Consider the following 24066-nt stretch of genomic DNA (forward strand, 5'->3'; position numbering starts at 1 on the left):
TCCGCTCAGATGGCAAATGGCAGACCTTGCCTCACTACACGAGTGACTGGTGATGGTGCAGTAAGCATTCGTGTAACAGTTCATGCTTCATCTCACACTTGCCAGTAACGCCATGGAAGATATAGTGGTGTGAACATTTGGTAGCCAGGTGATCAGCACCCTTTTGCGCCTCTCGCACCCGTCAATAGTGTCCTGGGATCAGCAGCATGGTCGGTTGTAGGCTTTTGTAGCCAGCTTGGGCTCATGTCGACTGCTACAGAGGTGGCGAAATTGGCGATAGCTTTCGTTCTGGAGTCCCATTTTTTATGTGACACCGCTGTGATGCCAGAAAGCCGTGGTAGCTGGGGTTTGACCTGTTGCTGCTGCATGCTGGTAACTCTTTGCGGGGAAGCCAACCTAACTGGCATTTGGCACTCGTTCTTTTTTGCAACCTCCACAATCGCCGTGAGTGGCTTTGAAAAAATCTTCGGAGAAGGTCACTCCCAGTTGCTGCCTTTTTCCTAACTAAATTGCGCTTGACCTGCTTGAGTCTATGGCAAAATTTTATGTTACGAATTTTGGTTGTATCAAACTATTTTACGATTTTTTTCCTGTTTGCTATAACGAGGTTTGACTTACTCTGATTTCGACATCACTGCCACTTAAGTGCTTTTCTTCTTTTTTGTTGTCTCTGTCTTTTAGAAACTGCAAAAAGTGACTGGTGGACTCTCAAGGCTTGCCAGCCGTAAGATCAAAAGGGAGCAAGCCCCCAAGGTTCCTTTGAGCACCATGACAAGCCAGGCAAGTTTTTGGCCTATATTTCTTTATAGTACATAATAAGTGCTTACTTACTTGGGAACAAAATGAAAACTAGTGGAAGATTTAGTGGTGAGCATTTTAATTAAAGGGACACTGAGGACTGTGTCAAATTTTTGTTCTTAATAATGGCTCTTTATGGGTATGTTGATTCTTGTCCAGCAGCAAAAGATGCATTTATGGCTGAAAAAAAATTGCAACTCAAAATTTCCCGCCACTCAATTCAAATGCTTTACGTCTACACTGTAAAGGACTCTGTGATCAAAGCTTTGAAATGAATGGCAGTGTAACTTAGTTTTTGGTATCCACACCCAAAAAACTGTGCATGGTGCTGCAGTTTACTTGCAAAATCGGCCTGTGATGGCGACACCTGTATTTCATTTTTTTTTTTGCCTTCTCTAGCTTATAAAAGCTATGTTTTCAGTGAAAGGAGCATCTTTGATGTTTATTTTTTTTTTAAATGCAATAATCTCTCAATACTGGCCAACATCAGTTTGTCGCCAGTGTTCCTTTAAATACTCAGTGGAGTGAAAAATCCTCAGCACATAGTGTGACAGTGGAAGCAGGGATAGCAGGCAGGGCTGTGGTCAGAAAATTGGCACTGAGAAGAGGTAGAGTGTTTCCTCGGCTGTTGTGAAAAGGCCACCACATGCATGCGTGCATGCAGTCAGACGTGCTACTACACACAGCTTAACATTGCAGCAGCTGGCTTGCTGTGGTGTGAGCAGAAATGTACTTGTGCAGTATTTTAAGTGTCACAGGAGTGGTTGTTGGGAGGATCATTCACCAGCAGGCATAACTGTTGCTGCTAGAACTAGGTGCCAAGGAGGTGAAAGCCGAGGTTAGAGAGCATCAGTTGCTATGCAAGGTGGAGAAGGCTGGCACTTCAAAGCCTAGTGGGAGGCAAAGCACATTGAACATGAAGTGGATACCACGTGCCACTGGGCCAAAAAGTAGCTTAGCAATGGGTACACAGTGCTTAGAAGCTAGGAGATCATTAGCAAGACTAAGGCTTACATTGGCAAGTAGATGTTCTGTTTTTTTTCTTTAATTTCTTTGATGACCTGTGCACAAATGTGTGTGAGTGTCATTGGCAGTTGCTGGTGCTGTATTAAGCATTTCCAAGTGGCGAAATGACTGCATTCAGTGTGTGTCATTACGCAGAGGTGCTTTCTGTGAGAACTCTGTACCAGCAGCCTCATCTGCGAGCTCTGTCAAAGGAACAAATAAAGCAGTTTTATGAATGCCATTGCCGTTGCCGAAGCTCCTGTTTGGCAGTTGTGAAGCAGGCCTCACAAAGGTGTGCCCCCTGTTGCATAGTCTATGCATAGCCTATGTAATGCACTGAGCAGATAACCAGTGGGGCTCTTAGAGTGGCAGAGTTGATGGGAAGAGATATGAAGTGGCCAGGACTGGCATGGGCTCAAGTGCTGGGATGAGTTAAGCTTGCTGGGCTATGCTTCTGGTAGCTTGCACAAGGCAGGGGTAATTGCGGATTGTTGGAAGAAGCCTTCATTCTGTAGTGGAGTAGCCTGGCTGACTGTGGTGACTATGATGCTGATCTCTCTTCTATGCTCTTTGACCTCTATATTTTTTTCTTCTTTCAAGGAAGTGGAAATGTGGACACAGGTTCATGTTTCCATTGTGCAAGAACTTGTTGACATGCAGCTGAAGCGCCATCAACAGGTAGGTGCATTGGCTCCTTGCCTTTTAATTTAAATAGGGGAATGAAGCCTCATTCATAGTTCAAAATTCACAGCTTGTTACATGTTCACATGCAGCGCTTGCTGTATGCTCTGGCAGCTAGCGGATTGTACTAAAGTGAAAATGGCTGGGCCAGCCAAAACTGCTGCCATCTTTGCTTTGATGCATCTTTACTTAGCATTACTTTGATTAAATCATGGTGGTAAGGTACTAAATTTAAATGCAGTTTTTCACATTTTGTCTTATCATTGAATGCAGAGAAGAACAGTAGATAGTAAACTCTGCATAGTTGTGCAATTTCGTTCATTTACAAAAAGCTAAAGTAGTATTCTGCGAAGGGTCACTGAATAGTTTTTCTCACGGTTCAATGAGAATGCGGAAAGACTTGACACCAGGCTTTTCTGGGCACCAGGCTTTTTTCCAGAATTTCTGCGCCATTGAACACAGCATACAACATGGTAACGGCAGGTAACATGCTAACTCATTCTTAAATACTGCCCATAAACCATTGTGAGCCAGACTAATGAGGACCACTTCTGATGTTGCTCTTGCTGGCGAAGGTGCTCTGTGCTGGCTGTGCCAGGTGTCTAGCATCAGCAGCCAATGCTGATTCGATAGATAAAAAAGTGCAGATGGAGAAGATGCTGCATCGCTACAACTGTACAGTGCACACAGGCATAGTTGGCATGAATATTAGTCATTTCCAATGCATTTCCATTTTCATAATTCGATCCTCTGATATCTAGAGGCATGGCGATTAGTTGGAATAGAAAGTTTCAGGGTTTTCAGTGATGTGGTGTATGTATATGCAGGTTTATTGCTCTTCCCTTTTTTTTTTTTTTTTTAAATGCAGGTCACCGTAACGCCACCATCATTTTTTTTCACCCTCGGCTATTGTAAGGGCTCTAGCATTTTGTGCCACAATTTTCTACAGAAAACATTCAGTCTACATTTCTGCAAAACAAAATGAGTTGTCCTGAAAAGTCAGATGGCTTGTGGAACTACGCTGCGCGTCTACCCATTGTCATATGTTCACGTTCTTAATTCATGGAAGATTTTAATAGTCTAAATATGGATAGATGCTTGTCTCATTTCTTTCTCCTTTTTGTTCCAGAGCCAGCAACATCTTCAGAAGGATGTCTTTGAAGATTGGCTGCAGACAGAAACGGAGCTCACTCAGGAGCGGGGCCTCTGGGGCCCAGTTGAGGGATCTCTCTTAGACAAGTGGATGCTTGACATGACTGAAGGTACTAGGACTGTACAATGCGCCTCTTTACATTTAGGCTTTCAGTTCTCACTTTTGTTGTAATGCGATTGCTTTGTTTGCTTGGTTATTTGCACAGGCCGTTAACACACTGTTCACTTCATTTGCTGAGAAAAGAAAACATTTTGCATTCAGTTTTATTGTTAAAAGGCCTATAAATGCAATTCCTAGGCATTTAATCTCCATTAGTAAGCAGGTTGGCTACACTAAGGCCTATAAGGCCAGTTTCTGGCTGCACGCTTTCATCTTTGGGTCCTGTGGCATGCAGCAGAATTTTATTCTCTGTGCATGTCTGAAGGCAGCTGCTCAGTGTTGGCTGAATTTTTTTGTTGTGCTCTGCTCCTGCAGCTGGCCCCTGTCGTATGCGCAAGAAGATGGTGAAGAATGACCTGTTCTACCTGCACTACCCATATCGGCCAGATGTGGAGGGAGGGGAGAATGTAAGTGCACTGCTTGTCTACTTTCTGTACATCACCGCCCACGGGCCAGAAGCTTGGCGCAGTGCAGCATCTGATTCATCACTGAGTCTAGTGTTACAATGTCGTTTGATGGCTGCAAACGCATATACAGTTAAACCTCGATATATCGAACTTCAGTGTAACGAAATCCTTAACATAACAAAGTATTCCAGTTTTCATAACTTTGCATTCATGGAACACCGTGTTTTTTTAGCCTGAATATAACTAAGGAGATATTGCCGCACTTTCAATGTATTGTTGTTGTTTTTTTGAGCAAAAGAAATGGCGCAGTATCTGTCTTACACATATCTCGGTGGACACCTGAACTGCACCGTAAGAGAAGGGAGGAAGGTGGGAGTGAAAGAAGAAAAAGAGGAAGAGGTGCTGTAGTGGAGGTCTCCGGAATAATTTCAATGTAACAAAATTTTATTTCTGGCTGGAACAAACGTGAGTAAAAATTATATCATGAGTGCAAGTGGTTGAGCGGAGAGCACGTGCCAAAGCGCGCATTGGAGCGCATACGTAATATGGGTGCTACCCTGCTTCCACATACAGAGCGCATAGGCAGACGCAAATACGACAGCGATCATAGTGGTGAGCACACCGCCGGCCGCGCCATCTGGGGTAGTACAGGCGAGGCTGGCACAAGCACCTGCGCAGCCTTGGCAGCCTGTCAGGCTAGCCCAGCCGACGGCTCTCACTATCTCACCCAAAATCAGCGCCGAATGCTACACACTACCTGTGCTCAAAGGAAGTGCACCATTTTTATCGCATTTACTGATGCCCAAAGCTTGGTAAAAGGACTGGAAGAGTCGGTCAAAGTTCGTTATTTGCTCAATTTACGGTGCAGACTTGAAACACGCAATCCCCACGCTCTGCCAGATGTGCTCGTTGTTGCGGGGCCTTGCATCTGCGTGGCCAGCTCTGGATTGACTCGTGGTGTGAGGGCATGGGTTTTCCTTGTTCTTCCACCCTTTGTGTAGTGCTGCAGACTTTTTATTTTTCTCCATTTTAGAAAACATGCTATGATTCTTACTAAAAATTACGATCAAATTTTCGAAACAACAGAGAAGAAACATTCAGACTACTATGGAAAGAATAATAAAAAATAGTTGCCTGCTTCTTATTCATGCAGTCCTTACATTCTAGCACAGGGGGGTCTCAGATTTCTCGTCGATACTGGTGTGTGGTCGGGGTGTTGGTGTAGGGTCGGAGACCCCCAGAGACCCCCCCCCCCCCCTGACATTAAGCCCTGACTTTGTAACTTGTTAAACAACATGCTTGATCAACATTGAATGCACACTGTTTATTTACAACAGCGTGCCCTGAAGTACAAGGTTGCCACAAGCTTCGATAGCAAGGAGTACTACAAGCATTGCAGGCCAGACAGCCTTGTGGAGCATGACACCTTCTCCCCTGATGTCATTTCCATCACCTCTGAAGACTGGCCGCAGGAAGGGGACAGTGCTGAAGAGCGGGAAATTGGTTTGTACTAGTTTCTGTTTTTTTCTGCGTGTTTTGAGAAGCTGGTACTGTAGGGATGCAACTACCCTCAAAAAGTGCATGCTGAGCATTATCTGTGTGCGCTGGGCACCATTTATGTGGGAGAAAAATTTCTTGAATGCTTTTGTAAAGTATTCACCATGTGATAAAAATGGTATACCTCTGCGATGGTGTGGATTGAAAAAGAGGTTTCCTGGCAGAGGGCCAGTGTGCTGCTTGAGCGACACAAGACAGCCTGGGGTGATTTGAAAAGAATAGGCCGTAGCAGTAGGTGCTATTTTTGGTGGAATCTCTTTCACAGAGTGGAGGATGTTTGGATTATTAGAGCAGTGAAAGGGTTGATGCTCTTCAGTAGCTGTGCAGGTATTCTGAAAGCAGTCACCTGGTTTGTTCAGTTGCGGCACCACTTGACATGGTTACTATGGAGTTGTGATTATGTAATGTGGTGCCAGGAGCACATCACATTGGATGGGTAGCATTCTGTTAGCTTTCTATTAGGGGTTAAGTTATTATTACTATTTAACTGTACACTGCTAATGCAAGCACTTTGAGGGTCTGTATCATGAAAGGTGACTACAGTGGAACGTCATTATTTTGAACTGACTTGATGCGAACTACCACTACAGTTCGCTCAAACTTGCATGCATTTAAATAAGGGAAAGCACCTGACATTTCAAACTCGTGAATACTGCAATGGTCAATTTTAACAGTTCGCACAGCCTACATGCTCTAGACATTAGAGTGGGCAGGAAAAAAGAAACAAAATAATAATAGTTCCCTGCCCACCCCCATTGACACAATAAGCTCCTGCTCTAGGCAGTGAAACACAGCAGCATACCAGCTCACCTCCGACCGAACAGTAAGTGGCCGCATGCCACTAACCATAGCAGCCAATCACATGACTGCCTTGAGTACAGTTATCATACTGCTGTTGGTGCTGTGTGCACATGCAGTATGTCATTATTATCCAATACCACCTGCTATCAATGCATGCCACTTATTGCCAGCTGGGTCCTTGCTGCCCAGTGTGCACTGTACACATTGCCCTGTAGCAACATCAGACGTCCATGATGGTGTTCAGTTCATTTGTCAGCTCCCTTTTCCCTTAAGCACTCACCTGTCACAGTGGGAGACTGTTGAATTTTGGCAGCTGCAAGGAAACGGCTACTGAGAGGCACTTATATGATGCTAGCGTGCATCACAGGCCATTACAGATCCATCACTTGATCTTACTGCTTAGCAGCTGCATATGCACGAAAAGGCCTAGAGCAAGCTAATGTATCAGCGTTTCACTTACTCATGCAACACAATGCACCGGTCCCTCGTTTTGATCGGACTGCCTTTAGTTCATATTATCAAGATTCAACTTTGTTGTATCATGTGCATGCTTTTCATTGGTAGCCTCTGGTCTGATATTGTTCAGCCCTGCTGCTGTTACGAAGGAAGAAAAAAATCTTTTCGTGCTCCTCCTGAGGCCAACGTTCTTTTTTGCTTCATTCAATTTGAGATTATACAAGGAGCATTAATAGTGTTTCTGACTCCTCCTTGGTGCCCAGGTTTCCAAGGTCTGCGCACTAGACTGCAAGCAAACCGCAGCGTCAGTGGTGACCAGGATGAGGACAGTGAAAGCCTGGACCCTGCGTCGGATGCCTCAGAGCAGGAGGGGGCAGCTCGGAAGGACGAATCACCGGACAACCAGAGTGTTCTTCGGCTTCTGGAAAAAGGCGAAAAGGTGTGTGGGGGATTGCCTGTCAGTTCATCAATAAGTGGAAAGAGTAGGAAAGACAGGGAGACAACAAAATTAGAAAGGCAACTTCAAAGACAGAGCAGCACTTTTTCTGAGATACTTATTACAGTAATTTGTGAGTAAATCAACTTTTTGCTGTGTGGGATGTGTGCAGAGTACCAAACTCCAAAGAGGACAGTAGAAAAAGCTCCCAGCCAGTGCTCTTTCAAAATATAATAAAGTAGTGACAAAAAAAGCCCCGTCCCCACGTACACACATTCATTATTTTTTGTTTTTGATTCCAGATCACTCATATGTTCCGGTGTGCACGGGTGCAAGGCCTTGACACATGTGAAGGCCTGCTGCTGTTTGGGAAAGAGCACTTTTATGTTGTAGATGGCTTTACGCTACTGAAGACGAGGGAAATTCGAGACATTGACTCACTGCCAGCCAAGTAAGTGATTGCATTGTGTGCGATTGTTATTTGCTGTTTAAACTTCAACTCATTAGAGACATGGCTGTGTTCTTTATTTCCTTTTTTTTGAAGCAGTTTGTAACATTTTGCAAACAGATGAAAGAAAGCAATTATTAAAGGTGCCTCCTGTCTTTTTTATTTTTTTAGCATGCATGACCCAATTATTCCAAACTCTTCCCCAAGAAGCAAGCACCAGAAGAGAATGTACGTATGAGACAATCTCAGAAACATAAAAACATCACAAAGCAAGTGCATTTTTGTGAATTTATTTGTTATCTCATCTAGGTGCAGCAAATTTTCGTATGATGACATACGTGAAGTGCACAAGCGACGCTATCTGCTGCAGGTAAGTTGTTGTGTAGTGTTTACATGAAACAAAACATTCTCTAGGCCTGTAAAACGTTGGCATCGGTTTGGTATTTCTTACTGTGTCAACTGTGCATCTGCCTTCTGTTTTTATTAACGTGCTCCTTCTGTGTTGTCGATGGAAGGTCGGTGTTTGACTGATCAGGTGTGCCCTCTTCCCGTCTTTGTGACAGCCAATAGCCCTGGAGGTTTTCTCGGCTGATGGGCGAAACTACCTGCTGGTGTTTCCACGCAAAGTCCGCAACAAGGTGTACACCCGTTTCCTGTCAGCAGCCACTGCAATAACTGACAGCGCCCAGGAATCTCTGGCAGGGCAGCGTAGAGGTGCCAATGTGGAGTCAGGGTAGGTGCAGTGCTTCAACTCTGGCTCTTGTGTCATGTCCATGCATGCTTTGGGATCCCAAACAGCATTTATGTATAATTAGTAGGCCATTCATAAAATCCTTCAGTGCTAGTTAAGCACTACAGGGTTCGCAAAAAAGTGTAGTGTTTGTTCTGATGAGTGAAAGTCGGGATGTGAAACAAAGCAACACCCCTAGTCTAGCTCGTGTGAACTTGCAGCAGTAGTATTCATTTCAAACATTCACGTTTAAGCACCTGTTTTGCATCATCTACGTACTTAAGAGTTAGACTTTTTGGTGTTTTATTTTTCTGGATTTAGTGATGCTTAAGGAATTCGTTATCCTCTAAAGATTAGCATTTTTAATTGGCTGTTTTTTTATACATATGTGTTTGGGGCATTTTTGTCATTTTATTTTTAGTGGGAAGCAAATAGTGAAAGACAAGCAAACAGCTCATAATAACAATAGTTTAATGTTGGGAAGGCAGTCAGATGTATGAGTTACTCTGGCAGCTTGTTGCATAGAGACCCTCTGAAATTGGGGAGGTTGACCATGGAGGTGGCCTGTGTGCAGGGTCTACAGTACTTTGACCGAGCCAGGGGTAGTACATGCCTCACGCCGGTGCTTGTTCCTGCCAGGATGCATGGGGCTCCATGCGTCTAAAAGATAAACCATTAATGTGTAGTATGTAGGTAAATTCCACTGACGAAAATTGGAACTGCACACCATTTACCTGGCTTTCTTATACTTACAGTTTCTTTTTATGGGCGAGCGATACGTCACGCAAGAGCAAACTTGTTAACTTCCGGCGCGTGTGTCACACTGGATCAGTTTGCTGGTTTCAGTGCTGATCAGCTGAGCCTCGCACGAGTGTGTAAGGCAGGAAAGTGCGCTGTTTTATTGCTTTTAATCTCCATTTCCCTCCGACTGCACGCTTTGCGATTGTGCATGCACCACTGTGTTATTCCACCGGATACAACATAGGAGTGTTTTATAGACACAGCGAAAAGAGGGGGGGGGGGGGGGGTGACATATTTGGAATCGACTTATAAGTGGTGAAATACAATACATGCAGGCATCTTTACATTGAGGTTCCCATGTGAAGGCTGCCAGCAACTTCAGCTTTACATTGAAAATATAACACCTCAGGGCCATGTATACTTTAAAAATCAAAGGATCTGATTTTACTTTGCAAATTCCTTTCCGACAGTCACTGGCATGTCATCACTAATCACCATGGGGAGTGGGAGGTTTCTCTTGCACTGTTCAGCACTCCCATCAGTATCCTCTTATTGCTGAGTTATGGCTTGCTATACAATGCTGAACGATTGTTACCTCCAGAAAACAATGTGAGAAATTGTTGCACCTGCCGTTTTTAGCTTTCTGGGGGTAGAATGGAAAGTTGGGCGAGTTGGTATACGTTCATTTTGGGTGGAAAAAACAGCGCGAAAGGGACGGAAGACAAAGATGAAGGAAACCACACGGACGAGCGCTGGTTGAAACACGTAAAAGAGCCCTGTGCACTAGAAATACACTGTAGTAGAATGGAAAGTTGGGCGAGTTGGTATACGTTCATTTTGGGTGGAAAAAACAGCGCGAAAGGGACGGAAGACAAAGATGAAGGAAACCACACGGACGAGCGCTGTTGTTGAAACACGTAAAAGAGCCCTGTGCACTAGAAATACACTGTAGTAGAATGGAAAGTTGGGCGAGTTGGTATACGTTCATTTTGGGTGGAAAAAACAGCGCGAAAGGGACGGAAGACAAAGATGAAGGAAACCACACGGACGAGGGTTCTTTTTTTTTCTTTCCATCTGTTACCCTTTCTTTACTGTGACTTGTGCAGTTCCTGTTCCTGCTTGTTCACTGCTTCTTTGTGGACAAACTCTGCAGTTGTCTCCTTGCATAAAGCCTTCCTGCTGTTCTTGCTATCTTGCAGCTTAGGGCATGCAGCCTTGCGATTGTGGCTTTATGCAGGCCCACCTGCTAGGTTTGTGGTAGGCCATATGAGGCATTTCTGTGGGATAAACAGTTTCTAAATTTGAAATTGGCAGGTTTTTTTTTTTTTGGGGGGGGGGGGGGGGCACTTGTCAGTAATGATGAAAACATTTGTGCTTGTGCTGAAGAAGCATGCCAAGCTTGATAGTAAACATGCAAGGAATGTGCAGGATAGAGAAGAAAAACTTAATGGGATAAACTCCAATTACTGCCTAACAAAGGCACAGTGTAATTTTGCTTGTATATACAGCTAATAGGAAGCCAAGGGACAATGTTGTGTATGATCCTAAGAATTAACCATGTGAGTGGGAAATGAATATGGTGCGATAAACGTGAACATAACTTTTGAATAGTTTCCATGCTATAATCTGCTGGGTACTGAAGCTAGAGCCTTTGAATGAATACAGCATTAGCCCAAGGTGGTGTGAGACTTTAAGAGAAGCAATAATAAAATATTCTGTGGCAATGGTACAGTCAAAGCTACATTAATGAAACTTGGCAAAAATAATGCTCAGAAGTAGTAGCTAAAAAAAAGTCTAAAAGTTGAAAAAAATTTGCAATTTATTTAATTATTTTTTTTTTGACACATTTGCCCCTTTCTTTCAGAAATAGCTCATAACACACAACCAAAGTTTTCAGTTTGCAAAAGTGCATTTATGTTACAGAAGTGCAACTAGAATAAGCCTTCAGCAAAAACTACATTTTCTAGAATTTTTTCTTCATTTAAGCGAGTGAATTTGAGTGAAAAGTGGATAGCACTTGATCCAGTGATGCCAACCTGCGTGCTGGGGGTTCCCTTTTAACACGCAGTGTTTAGCTTCGTTCGCAATAAAGCATTGCCTTTAGTAATAAAGTCTTGCCTTTAGTAATGAAGGCTAATATGGACTTGAAAGGAAGTGACAGTGGTTACTTCATCAGTAATTAACTGCAGAGACCTTTCTGGATATGGGTTCAGAATAGTTGCAGGTTTCCATACAGGGGGCCTCAGGCAGTGCATGGGCAGCAGTAGGACTTCACCCAGTTTTATGTAAAATTGCTCAGGGGCACTAATCAGCAGGATCAGGTTTCAGCCCTAGAACGAAGGGCCCTGTATATACATAATTATCAGGATATCTGCATGAAGAAGTCATCTCTCAGTGTTAGTGCACATAAACGTTTCGTGTTTAATGCTGCTCTAGCCCTGTCATGCATGAATTGGTGCATTATGAAAAAAAATTTTGCCATAGAATTATGTGTAAAGGTTTGGTTTGGTTTATGGGGTTTAACGTCCCAAAGCGACTAAGGCTATGAGAGACGCCGTAGTGGAGGGCTCCGGAAATTTCGACCACCTGGGGTTCTTTAACGTGCACTGACATCGCACAGTACACGGGCCTCGAATTTCTCCTCCAAAGAAATTCAGCCGCCGCGGCCGGGATCGAACCCGCGTCTTTCTTGCAAAAAATGGTGCGGCAGAAACTGACAAGGACGAGAAGAGGACTCGCACGTGCAAGTGCCAACTCATTTGTGTCAATTTCTGCGGCACCTTTTCTTCACAAAGCATGACTCACCAACTCACCCAAACCTTTAAGCTTCTTAAGATAAAGGCCTCAATGATCACAAAAAGTTATGTCAAACATTGTAAATGCTAAATATATGAGATGTCCCGCATATGGGGACAGCAAGCAATAAATGAAACAAATGTTTCCTGTATGTGCAGAAAGAGATACAGCAGTGAAGCGACAGGAAAAAGCAAATGCTGTAATTCCCTCTTGCAGTCTAATACTTATGTGGTGTGGAAGGATGCGAAGCACTCAGGGCACAATGCTACATCGCAGCGACAGCACATATATATCTAATCTTACAGTGGGAGGTAGCACTGCAACATCAGCCGGGGCATTTTTTATTGCTGTTCTTTGGAAAGTGTCTGCCACCATCAAGCTTCTTTTCAAGAGGAACGAAGTTGACTGCCCTCTTCTCCGAAACTTCAAGTGGGGTGGCACTCACTGTACATCCATGATGCTTGCAGGTTTACGTTGCTTCGCCACTGTACTATATTAATGCTTTGCTGACTAGATTTTGAAACTTGAGGTGGCTCATACTATAGTACATTCCACACTTTGTTCCCACTCCCATTCAATCCACGCGTTGACAACGGTGATGTCCCTTGGTGACAAAACCTTTTTTTTTTTTTTAGGTACCCTCTTTTGTTGCAGACATCGTTTCGGTACTGTGCAACCATCGGTCTATGCCACTGACATAATCATTGTCTCCAGCATTGTTTCAGTCCTTATCAAATGTGGATGCATTCCCAGACCAGCTTTCAATTGCACTTGTGGACAGGTCATCACCTTACAAAGGCGCACTGTCGTCTGGTTCTTTATCTGAGGCACTTAAGATGTCTCTGTCTGACGGTTAATCAGAATCAAAAGAAAGATCTAAACAAGCATCATTCCTTCCCTTGGAAGCCGTCGTCAAAAGTGCTAATTTGTCGGCTCTGGAATCGAAAGTGACATTACTGTGACCTTCAAAAATACTGCCAAAAGGCGAGCACAGTGTGAAAAAACAGTCTTGCTTCACCGAAAAGGCGTAATTTTTCATTATATAGCTTTTACTCATGACACTGCTGAACTGTCAAAGTATAAGCCGTAATTTTGTGCATATAACCTGCTCCCCTGATTTCGACCTCCTTGATAAAAAAATATAAACTTGCCGAAGACAGTAGGACTGGACACTTTTAAAACTGCATTTGACAGTGATCATTTCATTGTCGAAGAGGGTTTTTTCGAAAAGCTACCTGCAGCGCTGGATTCACCACATTCAGTTATCGCTATCGCTGCCGTATTTTAAGGCTTCTTGGCCACTGTGAAACGTGTCACCCTTTTCCTATCCATCCACGTTGCTAATTCCACTTCCCTAATGCTTTTGCACATCATGTTGAATGGAATTGCCTTCCATACATCGACGGTCCACTGGCAAAACTGCACGATGTCTAACCTCCGGGGCTGTTGGCATGGCCATGTAAGGTCTGACAGCCATCTTCTTAGGATGCAGCCCTTTGTTGGCCACTGATTGTCTTGACGTGGGTCGGTGACAGTGGGGAGTGTAGAAACTGTATGGGATGCTACGTTGCCATGAAACCAACTCTGACTGCCCCCCACACTGAAATTCGCATAAAACCCGCACCCCCACTATTTGACCCAATTTTTTCTTTATTTTTGGTGCAGATTATATGTGAGAAATAATGGTATGTTTTTACGCTTTTCCGCATGCTGTCTTCACTTGAGGACAGGTATTCTTTTATTTGACTCTGGCATTCAGTTCAGTACAAATAAAAAATACCTGATAACATCATAGAGACATTTCTCTTTCCAAAAATATTTATTTTAGGATAAACTACCCACTGAATTGTAAAATTGATATTTTTGCTTTTTATTAACTGGATGAGGCCTGGCAGAAGGTTACAAGGTGGTTGAAGCACTTTGACACAAACAAACGGACTGGTGACGCCATCAGTGATACATGTTTGCAAGCGTCTCATGTCTTCATATGAGGACAGCATGTATATCAAGTACACTAATATCACACTGGTGTATTTGTTTCTCCACTTGTTTACTTGTGCTCATATGAGGGCATGAAGCATGAGAGGGCTAGATATTGAAATTGGCTGTCTATTTGTTTTCCTCATTTCTAGCTTATTGTGAAGGATAAATGGTCTGATATCATTATAACAGGAAAATGGCTTTCTATTTTCAGGGCAAGCTTGCTAAGCAACCTGATAGGAGAGACATCGGTAACACAGCGGTGGCTGGTGAGTAAAATCATCTGGTGAACATTACTGTATTAGAGCGCTAGCTGGTATAGCGAAGTTCCCCTACCTACACGTCGAGTGGCCATGGTCAGTATTGAGTATGTGCGATCATGTGACCACCCCGTGCACATAGCCCTGCCTCGCACCTGGTGCTAACTTCGTTGTCATTAGGTGGGGTGTGGGCTAAAGAAGCGGGCAACCACCTTGAAACACCTCTCAAAAAACATTCTGAAATGACTGAACAGTGCGGCATCCTGTGTGCCTGTGCAGTAGCAGCTGCCGCAGTTATGATAAAGCCACCAACGGTGATATTGTGCATCAGTTGCTTTGCGGGAGGGCTATGAATGCAGCCAAGGTGGAGCATCGTGTTTTGAACACTGCATGCATGCAGGACGCCAGAGCCACAAACGTGCAGTGGGTCGAACAGAGAACAAATGCCATTGGGACGCTGTCCACAAACCACGGTGTAAGAATATTTTAGGTGAGACGACGCCGCCGCTCTCCGCTTCGCGACAAACCTCTGCTTTTCAGCTCTCCAACAGATGGCGCTACCAACTCAGACCCGGTAGTGCCCGGTCGCTGTGTGGGCGAAGTCACGGTATAAGTCTGTAGTATAAGAATAGCTGCGACAAGTAAACAAGAAACCAACTTGGCCTCGCCACGTCATCGTTGCGTCAACGTCATTTGCTTTGGCCTCGCAACGTCATCGTTGCGAGGCCAAAGCAAATCGTCCAGTAAAATAAATAGCATCATTAACCCCTAGCGTTCGGTTTTATGTGCAGCGAAGGCGAAACAGCGAGTGGGGGCCTAATCCCCGTTCGTCCGGCCGATGTTGGAGCATGCGTTAGGTAGTTTCTCTGATACTGGCTATCGCATGAATAAACGTCTGCAATGTTTTCGCTTACCCCAGTCACCCGTCGTAGGCGGTCAAGCGTAGCTACTGTTATACACCGACACCGAGCTTATATTCTACCGCTCACGATCGAGTGGCCCGTCATGGCAATAACGCCGCAAGTTGGTGATAAGCGTCAAAGTAAAGGGAATTCGCAGGAAACAGTTGCAACATTTCAGCCCAGAAAACGGCTAATAAACTGTGATAACCCTTGCACCCTTATTCTGCTGTGTTGGCGTGATATTGACAACTACAGATTCGATACTGTCTGTATGCTTTAATATTCCTACGTGAAGATACATACAGTTCATAGTGTTGTTCATGAGAAGAATGCATACATTTGTGTGGATGGCAAAAAGGCGTTGACATCATAAATTTCATTTACAGTCAAGCCCACTTATAACAATATTCAAGTGCCATGGAAATACCATTGTTATAACCAATAATTGTTATAACAGGGTTGTGCCGAAAAAAAAGAAAGGATGACAAACTTCAGAGCATTTATTGACAGTAAATACCCAGAGGGGTTTGATTGTTCTAATGCCTGTAAAAGCTTGTTAAATCGAACTTCAGGGAACCGGAACAATATTCACCGTTCACCGATGACCAAAGCACCGCCATCACTGCGCCACCGGGAGCATTGCACACCTCCACGTCACAGGAATCAAGCCGGCTTTTTGGAAGCTATTCTTATGGGAAATTCAAGAAGCATGCAGAACCAAGGGTGCGGTGACAGCTGACAAGAGAAAAACCGCACTGGCTGCATGCACGCGCGCTGCACTGACTGATTGGGGGTACACATGGCGTGCGTAGCCAATGCAGCAATGCAGCAGCTCTCCTGACGCGATGACGCCTGCCTCTTTTGCTTTCGTGGCGTTGCTGCACCAGCTTAGTCCATTGGTCGGCCCCACACGTGCGTGCTTTTCTGTTGTAAGCATGGTTTTGCTGGTGTGGTTGTAGCATTTCTTTTCTTCTTCTGTAATGGTTGACACTCAATTACCAGATTTAATTGTTATAACCAATAATGTGCCTTGACAGCATTGCTATAAGCAGTTTATTTTACCATAGAACACATGGCAAAGCTGATGGTGCCATGACCGACCATTGTTATATCCAATATATTGTTATAACCAGTATTGTTATAAGTGGACTTGACTGTATTTGCAAAAGAGCTTGCCGGTCGGCATGGATTTTGAGAGTATCCGATAGGCTACTGCATGCACGACATATATCTCCCACCGGTAACAGCAGTGGGCATCGTTTATGCCTCCATTTACGCTGGCAGCCAACTAAAGCACATTCAGGAGCCACAGAAGGAAACTCCTTCATATTAGGTCCTCCACTGCAAATGTGTAAGTTGTGAACGGTTTTTAGCACATCCTCAACTTGAGATTTCGACACAGCAAAATTATTTATGCCTACAGCACTGCATTCAACCGGCTTGCCGAATATGTACACTTGCAAACCCATGTCACTTTTCACATGCACAGACTTTCTGTTAAAAAACACACATGCACCGTCACTTGTGCGTAGCAGACAGGCGTCGTGGAACACGACGTCACGGAACCCTTCCGCGTCGATGCGATGCACAGCCCAGGACGGTGTCGGAAGACAGAGAGTTGATGCTGTGTTGAACATTTCTTCGAACGGCGATGAAGTGCAGAGGTCACTTGCCCCGACAACATCGCTGCTCTCGTTGACTTCGCCGTCTGCGCTTTGAGCAGATGGTGCTCCTGGCAGGGTTTGAAGTCCAGTACCTCCACTGCTGGTCCTGCGCGTACACGTGAAGGAAGCTGCACGACAAGCCTGCCGTCTTGACTGCTTGCGAGGACTTCTCACCTTCTTTGACGAGTAGCTCGGCGCTCCTTCGAAAACAGTTGGCAGAGCATCCTTGGCAAGTCCCGCTCTCCTGTTGCCCGACATCATAACGCGGCCATCAATAGCTGCGGACCACATTTTCAGTATGAAATGAGGAGCGAAATGTTTTTCACAGACACGGTCCGTGCGCTGCAGTACCCGGTCTTTGCGAGGGATTGCCCGTCTCCATGCGTCGAGCCTGGCTTGGTCGTGCGGCGGCGTAAAAAGCGATAACTTCTCTTTACAGGACTTATAGCCTGTGTTGCAGTAAGGTACAAAGCACTTCCCCATCGCGCAGCATACCAGTACACTAAACAACCAAACAGATCGACGTGCAAACACACGTGCGCGCGTTCACAAGAGCAGGCGCAGAGGCGGGCGCGGCGGGCGCGGCGGGCGCTAGGGCGCTAGTTTCGCGCGCCACCTCTCGAGGGCTCTTCTCACTGGAACTCAACTCTCCTCTCCCCGGGAAGCGTCGCCTCCGCGCCGTTCTCTCACCTAAAATATTATTACACCATGCCACAAACTCACTGTACAACAAGATGCTTAAGTCCGTGCCAACACATATCTCTTGTCATTAAGCACTTGTAACCCTCCTAAAGCAGACACACAATCACCACACACTCATGTGTGGTTGCAGCATTCAAGGCAAATGCAACAATTACAAGAGCACAAGGTGGACCAGCTACCATTGATCATCCGCATTACCATAGGTGTAACTGCTGTTAAAGTTTTACATAGATAAAAGGATTCACTGGAATTCACTTGAGCAAAGGTTCGATGAGTTGAAGCCCAGGTTTCATAAAAGGCTTTTTAGTATTCTATTAAATGAACATGAACAAAATGAAACACCGCATACAATGTTGGGAGCTACAGTCTTGAGACATTGTTTCAGATGGGGCTAGCTCCAAAGCAGGCAATCTGGGACTGGGCCTTGGGAGAGGCCGACAGTGCTGCAAAGATTTCTCTGCACAGTACATCATTGTCTGTCTAATGCTGTCTTACTACACAGTTCCATTCGTGGACCAAGGAAAGGGGCACACAACAATCTCCTTATGATGCCCAATTCTCGTGGTTGTCAGTGGTACTAAGCTTGGCTCAGTAAAATTAAAGAGGTCAAGCTGTCAGAATGAAACAAGAAATGGTATTAGTTTGGAGAGATAGTGGTTTGAAGACAAACATTGTCTGTGCTTGGTGGTACATAAGGAAAAAGGAGGAGAGGCTCTATTCTATTTAGCCTTCCTAGCTCCATGTGCACATGTTTGCCTTTAACATAGCATTGGTCAGCAGGGATAAAATGGTCAAGAGTGGTAAGAGTGTAGTGGCAATGAACACGAAAGGCTCTTATGAGGTGGCACAGTGCACTTCCAAATGCTGCTTCACATTTCTTAAAATACTGCTTGTAATAGTGTATTCTTTTGCTCTCGTGGTGACCTTATTTTAATGAGTGTATACTCTAGTCTAATTTATGCATCAATAAAATCGTACACGCTCTCCATGAAGGAGAAAGTCGATTGAACTGTCAACAATACTTCTGCAGTTAACCTCCCACTTATGCTTAACTGCTGCCTAGCAAATGTGTTGAGTTTTCTGGCATTCCCAAAAAAATTAAACGGAACAATGGCTAGCACTGGCACCTTTGACAAATTAATTAGATTAATAATGAAGCTTTGCTTTCTTCAGCAGCAGGGATGTGAAATGTTGTTACTATTTTGCAGAGAGGCGAGATCAGCAATTTCCAGTACCTGATGCATTTGAATACATTGGCAGGCAGGTCGTACAATGACCTGATGCAATACCCAGTCTTCCCTTGGGTTCTTGCTGACTATGACTCGGAAGTAAGTAGGTCTTACTTTTATAAATTCAGTTCTGGTGTGTTTAGTATCCTAGTTCATTTAATAAAATTTTTTGTGTGCCTTTGTAGGAACTAGATCTGAATGATTCAGCAACTTTCCGTGACTTCAGTAAACCAATGGGTGCTCAAACAAGTGATCGCCTTGATCAGTTCAAAAAGCGTTACCGGGAATGGGATGATCCACATGGTTGGTTCTTACTTTAGTCTCCGTTTAATCTTTTGCCATGATTGACATAATTTTCCAAAAAGGTGACCTGAGTTTGTGGATAAATTTTTTCTCTTCATTTTTCTCCACAGGAGAAACACCTCCCTATCATTATGGTACCTTCTACTCATCTGCAATGATTGTGGCCTCCTACCTGGTTCGAATGGAACCTTTCACACAGCATTTTTTGAGACTACAGGTAACAAATACTGTTGCTCAGGTTGAGTTTCTTCAGCTAACGAAAGGGCTCTTTGTCACCTAGACTTGCATGTAGGACACAGGTGCATGTTTAACCTGAAGAAAAAAGTAATGGTGTAGTCAAACATGAAGTGAACAGTATATTTTAGTCTATTGTAATGATAACTTTAGTAGTATTAAAGCATCAACAGACTCATTGGGGACATGATGTAAAAAATAGCGCACAGGGAACACACAAGACGGAAAGTAAACGACGCAGACAAGCGTCGTTTACTTTCCGTCCCGTGTGTTCCCTGTGCGCTATTTTTTACATCATGAACGTTATCCAACTTGCCCAACTTTCCGCTTTGCTCATTGGGGACATTATGTTTATGCAGTGAAAAAATTTAAACTAAAGAATGTACTAAACGATCCATGACAGTGTTGTAATTAATGCATTGCAAGAATGAAGCTTGATACTAGACGAGCAGCACATGTGGCTTACTAAGTAGAGTTGCTATCTGTTGCAAAAATTCTGTGCCTAAGGCCAGGGCTGGAGTGCATACATCTTGCACAAAGTGAACTGTATTAATTGATGCTAGCCTGAGAGTAACAGTGAAATTTCTTCTTGCCATCCTTCAGCTCAACATTAATGAGCTGCAGTGATTGGTGTATTGCTGTCTGGCCTCGCACCCATTTCAGTCGCAGGCTTTTGCAGGATGTGGTACATAGTATGTGTTTTTAAGAATTTTAAATGGAAGGTATCAAACCTTAGTTCAGAGTAATAGTTATACCCTGCTTTGCCCATATTTTCAATTATTGAAAAATTTAAGGAAGGGCAAATTAGTTAGATTTTGTGCAGCTGTTTAGTGCTTCAGAACTACACACTTCTGTGGCTGGAGCATGCTGAGGCACTCTCCAAGGTAGCTTCTGCTTTGTTTTTTCTTTGGTGTGTATCTATAAACTATGGGGTATAACCACTGTCTTAGAACTCGTTGTCTTAGAACTAAAAGTTTGGAAGTTTATAGCCTGAACTTCCAAGCTCAGTGGAAGCTGACCAAATGCAAGCTACATGCTCCATGATTTAATATTATTATTATTGTTGTTGTTGTTGTTTATCTTCTTCTTTGTCTTCTTCTTGCTTGGCCATACTTGCTGAGGACATGTATGCCTCTGTCTTTCACAGGGAGGCCACTTTGATCTGGCAGACCGCATGTTTCACAGCGTGAAGGATGCCTGGCTTTCTGCCTCAAAACACAACATGGCTGATGTCAAAGAGCTCATACCCGAGTTCTTCTATTTGCCCGAGTTCCTTTTGAACAGCAATCGGTTTGACCTTGGTGCGTAAAATTTGCCTCTTTTCTTGGATTGCATTGCACGCTCTTGAGTCATTGCACCTTTGCCTTTCTACAGCATTCGCGCCATGCTGGGGTTGTTTTCTGTATTTCACAGGCTGCAAGCAGAACGGTGTTCAACTCGACAACATTGTGCTTCCACCGTGGGCAAAGGGAGATCCTCGGGAGTTCATACGAGTGCACCGAATGGTATGTGGCAGTGCAGGCTGATGTGAGCATGTTATGTGCAACTGCCTTTTTGTGAGAAGTATAGCTTGATGGAAAACCAGAATTAGATAGAAGAGAGTGTGGCCATCTATTTTATTGTAACATAATAACCACGTACTGCTGGTCTTTTCACATAGCGGTCTTTCCACTCTCCATTCTGTTCCTTCCGTTTCACATCACCAGCCTAGCGTTCCTTGTTTAGTCCAGTGTGGACACCAGACCATGCGGGACTAGAGAAAGGAATGAAAGGGTGAATGCCTTAGCTTGAGCGTTAACCACCTGAGCGGGGCAAAACCAGTTGTCCGATCAATCCCCACCCTGGCTGGACAAGAAGCGCTCATGCAGCAAGTTCATCGAGCAACCATGGCCAGTGGAATCATGGAATGAGGAAGCCGCCCACTCGACCTCTCAAACAAGATCAATAATTTCGTTGGTTCCAGTTCCAATAAATGTTTTTTCTCCTCCTCGTTTAGCAAGTGCATAGCAGAAATGAATGTGCATGTAATGTTTGTGGAGCAGCAAATACAATGTTGCCCATTGAAATTAATCATTTGAACTGAAGTCGTGAAGCAGTAAGCTTGAAAAGCAACACACGCAGAAACAATATTTGATGGCTGCCTGATTTGTTGGAAATTATCAGGACAGAGCAGAGAACACGCAAGGAAAGCTTTGTTAAAATATGTAAATATGAAATAGTGGTGCCACACAGCAAGAAATTTCAATTTGGCTGCTACCACTTACAAAAAAAAAGTAAATCAAAGGTTTCACCTTGATTCGCCCTGAGGTGTGCTAAAAGCAACACCGACCTGCTTAAATAATGTATAAAGGCAGTGTTCAACATTTCTATCTTGGCCATATTAAAATTTTTTATGTAACGTTGGTCCAATCAAGTATATATATTGTAGGTCAAAATTTTTCGCTCTAATCAGTTGATCACCGTAGCCATGCCAATACACTCTATGAGACTCTCTAGAATGGCCGCAAAAGAATTCATTGGCTTATAAACTGCTCAGATACCATGGAGTATAAGAGTGGTTTACTCATATACCTACTCACTATACTATATACTTACTCATATACCGCGTGTCTCTCATAACTTGAGCCATGCTTGAAAAATATACCAGTGTACTGTAGGAGGACTCAACTGAAAGCATATTGTTGGACATGTATTCGAGCAATTCCAGGTACTTTTGTATTGGCTGATTTATAAAGTTTCTTCTCAAGTTTGCATTTAGGATGAAACTTCTAATTATAATATTATAGAGAAACCTAGAAAATGTCTAATTTAGCAATTTTTATCTTACTAGATATGTTATGGATTACTTTTTTTCTCTCTCATTCAAAAGGAAACCTATTAACTAGAGAAAACCATGTGACCAACTGCTCACACCGTATTATTTGTGCTCTCAATAAGCAGCCCATGAATGTATTCCACTCCTGGCCTAGTCTGTAAGCACTGAAAAGATGGCAGGACAGCGATCTAAATCCTGGCAGCAAAAATTGCACTAGTCACAAGTCTTGCTCACGCCAAGTGAAGCAAACAGAGTGGCAGTTCATGAAGGCAGTAGGCTGTCTGATGATGCTGGAAAGCTCTAATGTAAATACAACTGGTCCCCCATGTATCTATTACAAAGATGCATATCCTCATTGAATGCAAGTGCATTTCACATCACACCTCCACAAAGCATGCCTGCCACAGTGCACAAAAAATAAATTAGGGCTGTACTGTGGGAGGGCATGGCACTTGGTGTTTAGAAAGAAAAGTTAGATGCTGTTGGGTTTTGTAATGGCAGTGGTTTTTCTTTTCTTTCTTTAAGTAGAGAAAGAGTGATAATAGATCCTGATAGAACCTGCCAGATTTGCCACGCGCACATGTGGTCCTGTCTATGTGGCTTTTGCAGGCCTTGGAGAGTGACTATGTCAGTGCCCACCTGCATGAGTGGATTGACCTCATCTTTGGCTACAAGCAGCAGGGCCAGCCAGCCATAGAGGCTGTCAACGTCTTCCACCACCTCTTCTATGAGGGCAATGTCGACATATACAGCATTGATGACCCACTGAAGAAAAATGCTACCATTGGCTTCATCAACAACTTTGGGCAGATTCCTAAACAGGTGAGGAGAACGCGCCCTTTGTTCTTGAAAGCATTAGTGCATGGAAAAATGGAAGATTTATCTTCTTAAATTTGTTGATAAAAAGAATTGAAAGTTGATTGAAGAATTTAAATTTGTTGTTAAAAAGGAGTAGATATTTTTCGGTGATCTGTAAGGTTTTAAATTTGAGTTTTACTGCATACGACAGGAATCAGCATATCTCTTGAATTTACAATTGTTTTTAGGATTCTAGGAAATTTGCAGCATAGTCCAGAGTATTGTCAGCCATGTTTGTTACTGTGTATTTGTTGTTTGTCATTTAAAAACATACAAGACTGCGTTATTGGTTTAATTTTGTTGGTGGAGCTTTTGGGCACATGGGTGCCTCAAAACAGCTTGTACAGAAAGCATAACCGGTGACCACTTCCAACTAAGCTTTATCGGAAGAAAACCTTGACGATGCTAGATGCCTCCAAAGTTGCCTCATCTAGTCCTAGTGATAATTTATTGTTCGCATCTGTATAAACAGCATCAGCTTTAGTATTGAGAAGTAGATTCCTCTTTTGCAGAATAAACACTGTCCAAATGAAAAAAACTGTGGCGCCATGTTTTCTCTTATCTTTTCCATTCATTTTAAAATTTGAGCACATCAATATGTTGCCTTACTTTTAATTTGTTGTTGTGATCTGTGGGCCATTGAATTTATTCCCAAATATTTGCAAAGTAAGGCATGAAGGGGCTTTAAAAGTAGCTGGGTTTCTCCAGAAGAAGCTTCCCATCAGAAAATTACACAGAAGGAAAGAAATCAGCCTATGTGATAGGTGCTTCTTTCAGAATAAGCGTGATTCACAAAACACAGAGACAGATTCGATCCCGGCCGTGGCGGTCGAATGTCGATGGAGGCAAAATGCTAGAGGCCCGTGTACTCTGCGATGTCCATGGACAATGAAGAACCCCAAGTGGTCGAAATTTCTGGAGTCTTTCACTAGACATCTCTCATAGCCTGAG

The 24066-nt window shown here is 43.7% G+C and overlaps 1 protein-coding gene across 1 annotated transcript in view; it reads left to right on the forward strand.

The window, feature by feature from the left end:
* Positions 1 to 24066, forward strand: part of bchs (WD repeat and FYVE domain containing 3 bchs) — a 138903-nt gene that overhangs the window by 83476 nt on the left and 31361 nt on the right. Inside the window, exons 43-59 of the mRNA XM_089583227.1 lie at positions 682 to 784; positions 2408 to 2481; positions 3614 to 3746; positions 4112 to 4203; positions 5541 to 5706; positions 7281 to 7456; positions 7756 to 7904; positions 8073 to 8129; positions 8211 to 8271; positions 8465 to 8634; positions 14363 to 14417; positions 18885 to 19004; positions 19091 to 19208; positions 19319 to 19425; positions 20590 to 20743; positions 20856 to 20947; positions 22867 to 23079. Coding sequence (XP_089439353.1) covers positions 682 to 784; positions 2408 to 2481; positions 3614 to 3746; positions 4112 to 4203; positions 5541 to 5706; positions 7281 to 7456; positions 7756 to 7904; positions 8073 to 8129; positions 8211 to 8271; positions 8465 to 8634; positions 14363 to 14417; positions 18885 to 19004; positions 19091 to 19208; positions 19319 to 19425; positions 20590 to 20743; positions 20856 to 20947; positions 22867 to 23079 — 2040 coding nt within the window. The remainder of the gene's footprint in view (positions 1 to 681; positions 785 to 2407; positions 2482 to 3613; positions 3747 to 4111; positions 4204 to 5540; positions 5707 to 7280; positions 7457 to 7755; positions 7905 to 8072; positions 8130 to 8210; positions 8272 to 8464; positions 8635 to 14362; positions 14418 to 18884; positions 19005 to 19090; positions 19209 to 19318; positions 19426 to 20589; positions 20744 to 20855; positions 20948 to 22866; positions 23080 to 24066) is intronic.

Source organism: Amblyomma mixtum, chromosome 3 (assembly GCF_055824585.1).
Source record: "Amblyomma mixtum isolate Tamu chromosome 3, ASM5582458v1, whole genome shotgun sequence".
In the NCBI taxonomy this organism is placed as follows: Eukaryota; Metazoa; Arthropoda; class Arachnida; order Ixodida; family Ixodidae; genus Amblyomma; species Amblyomma mixtum.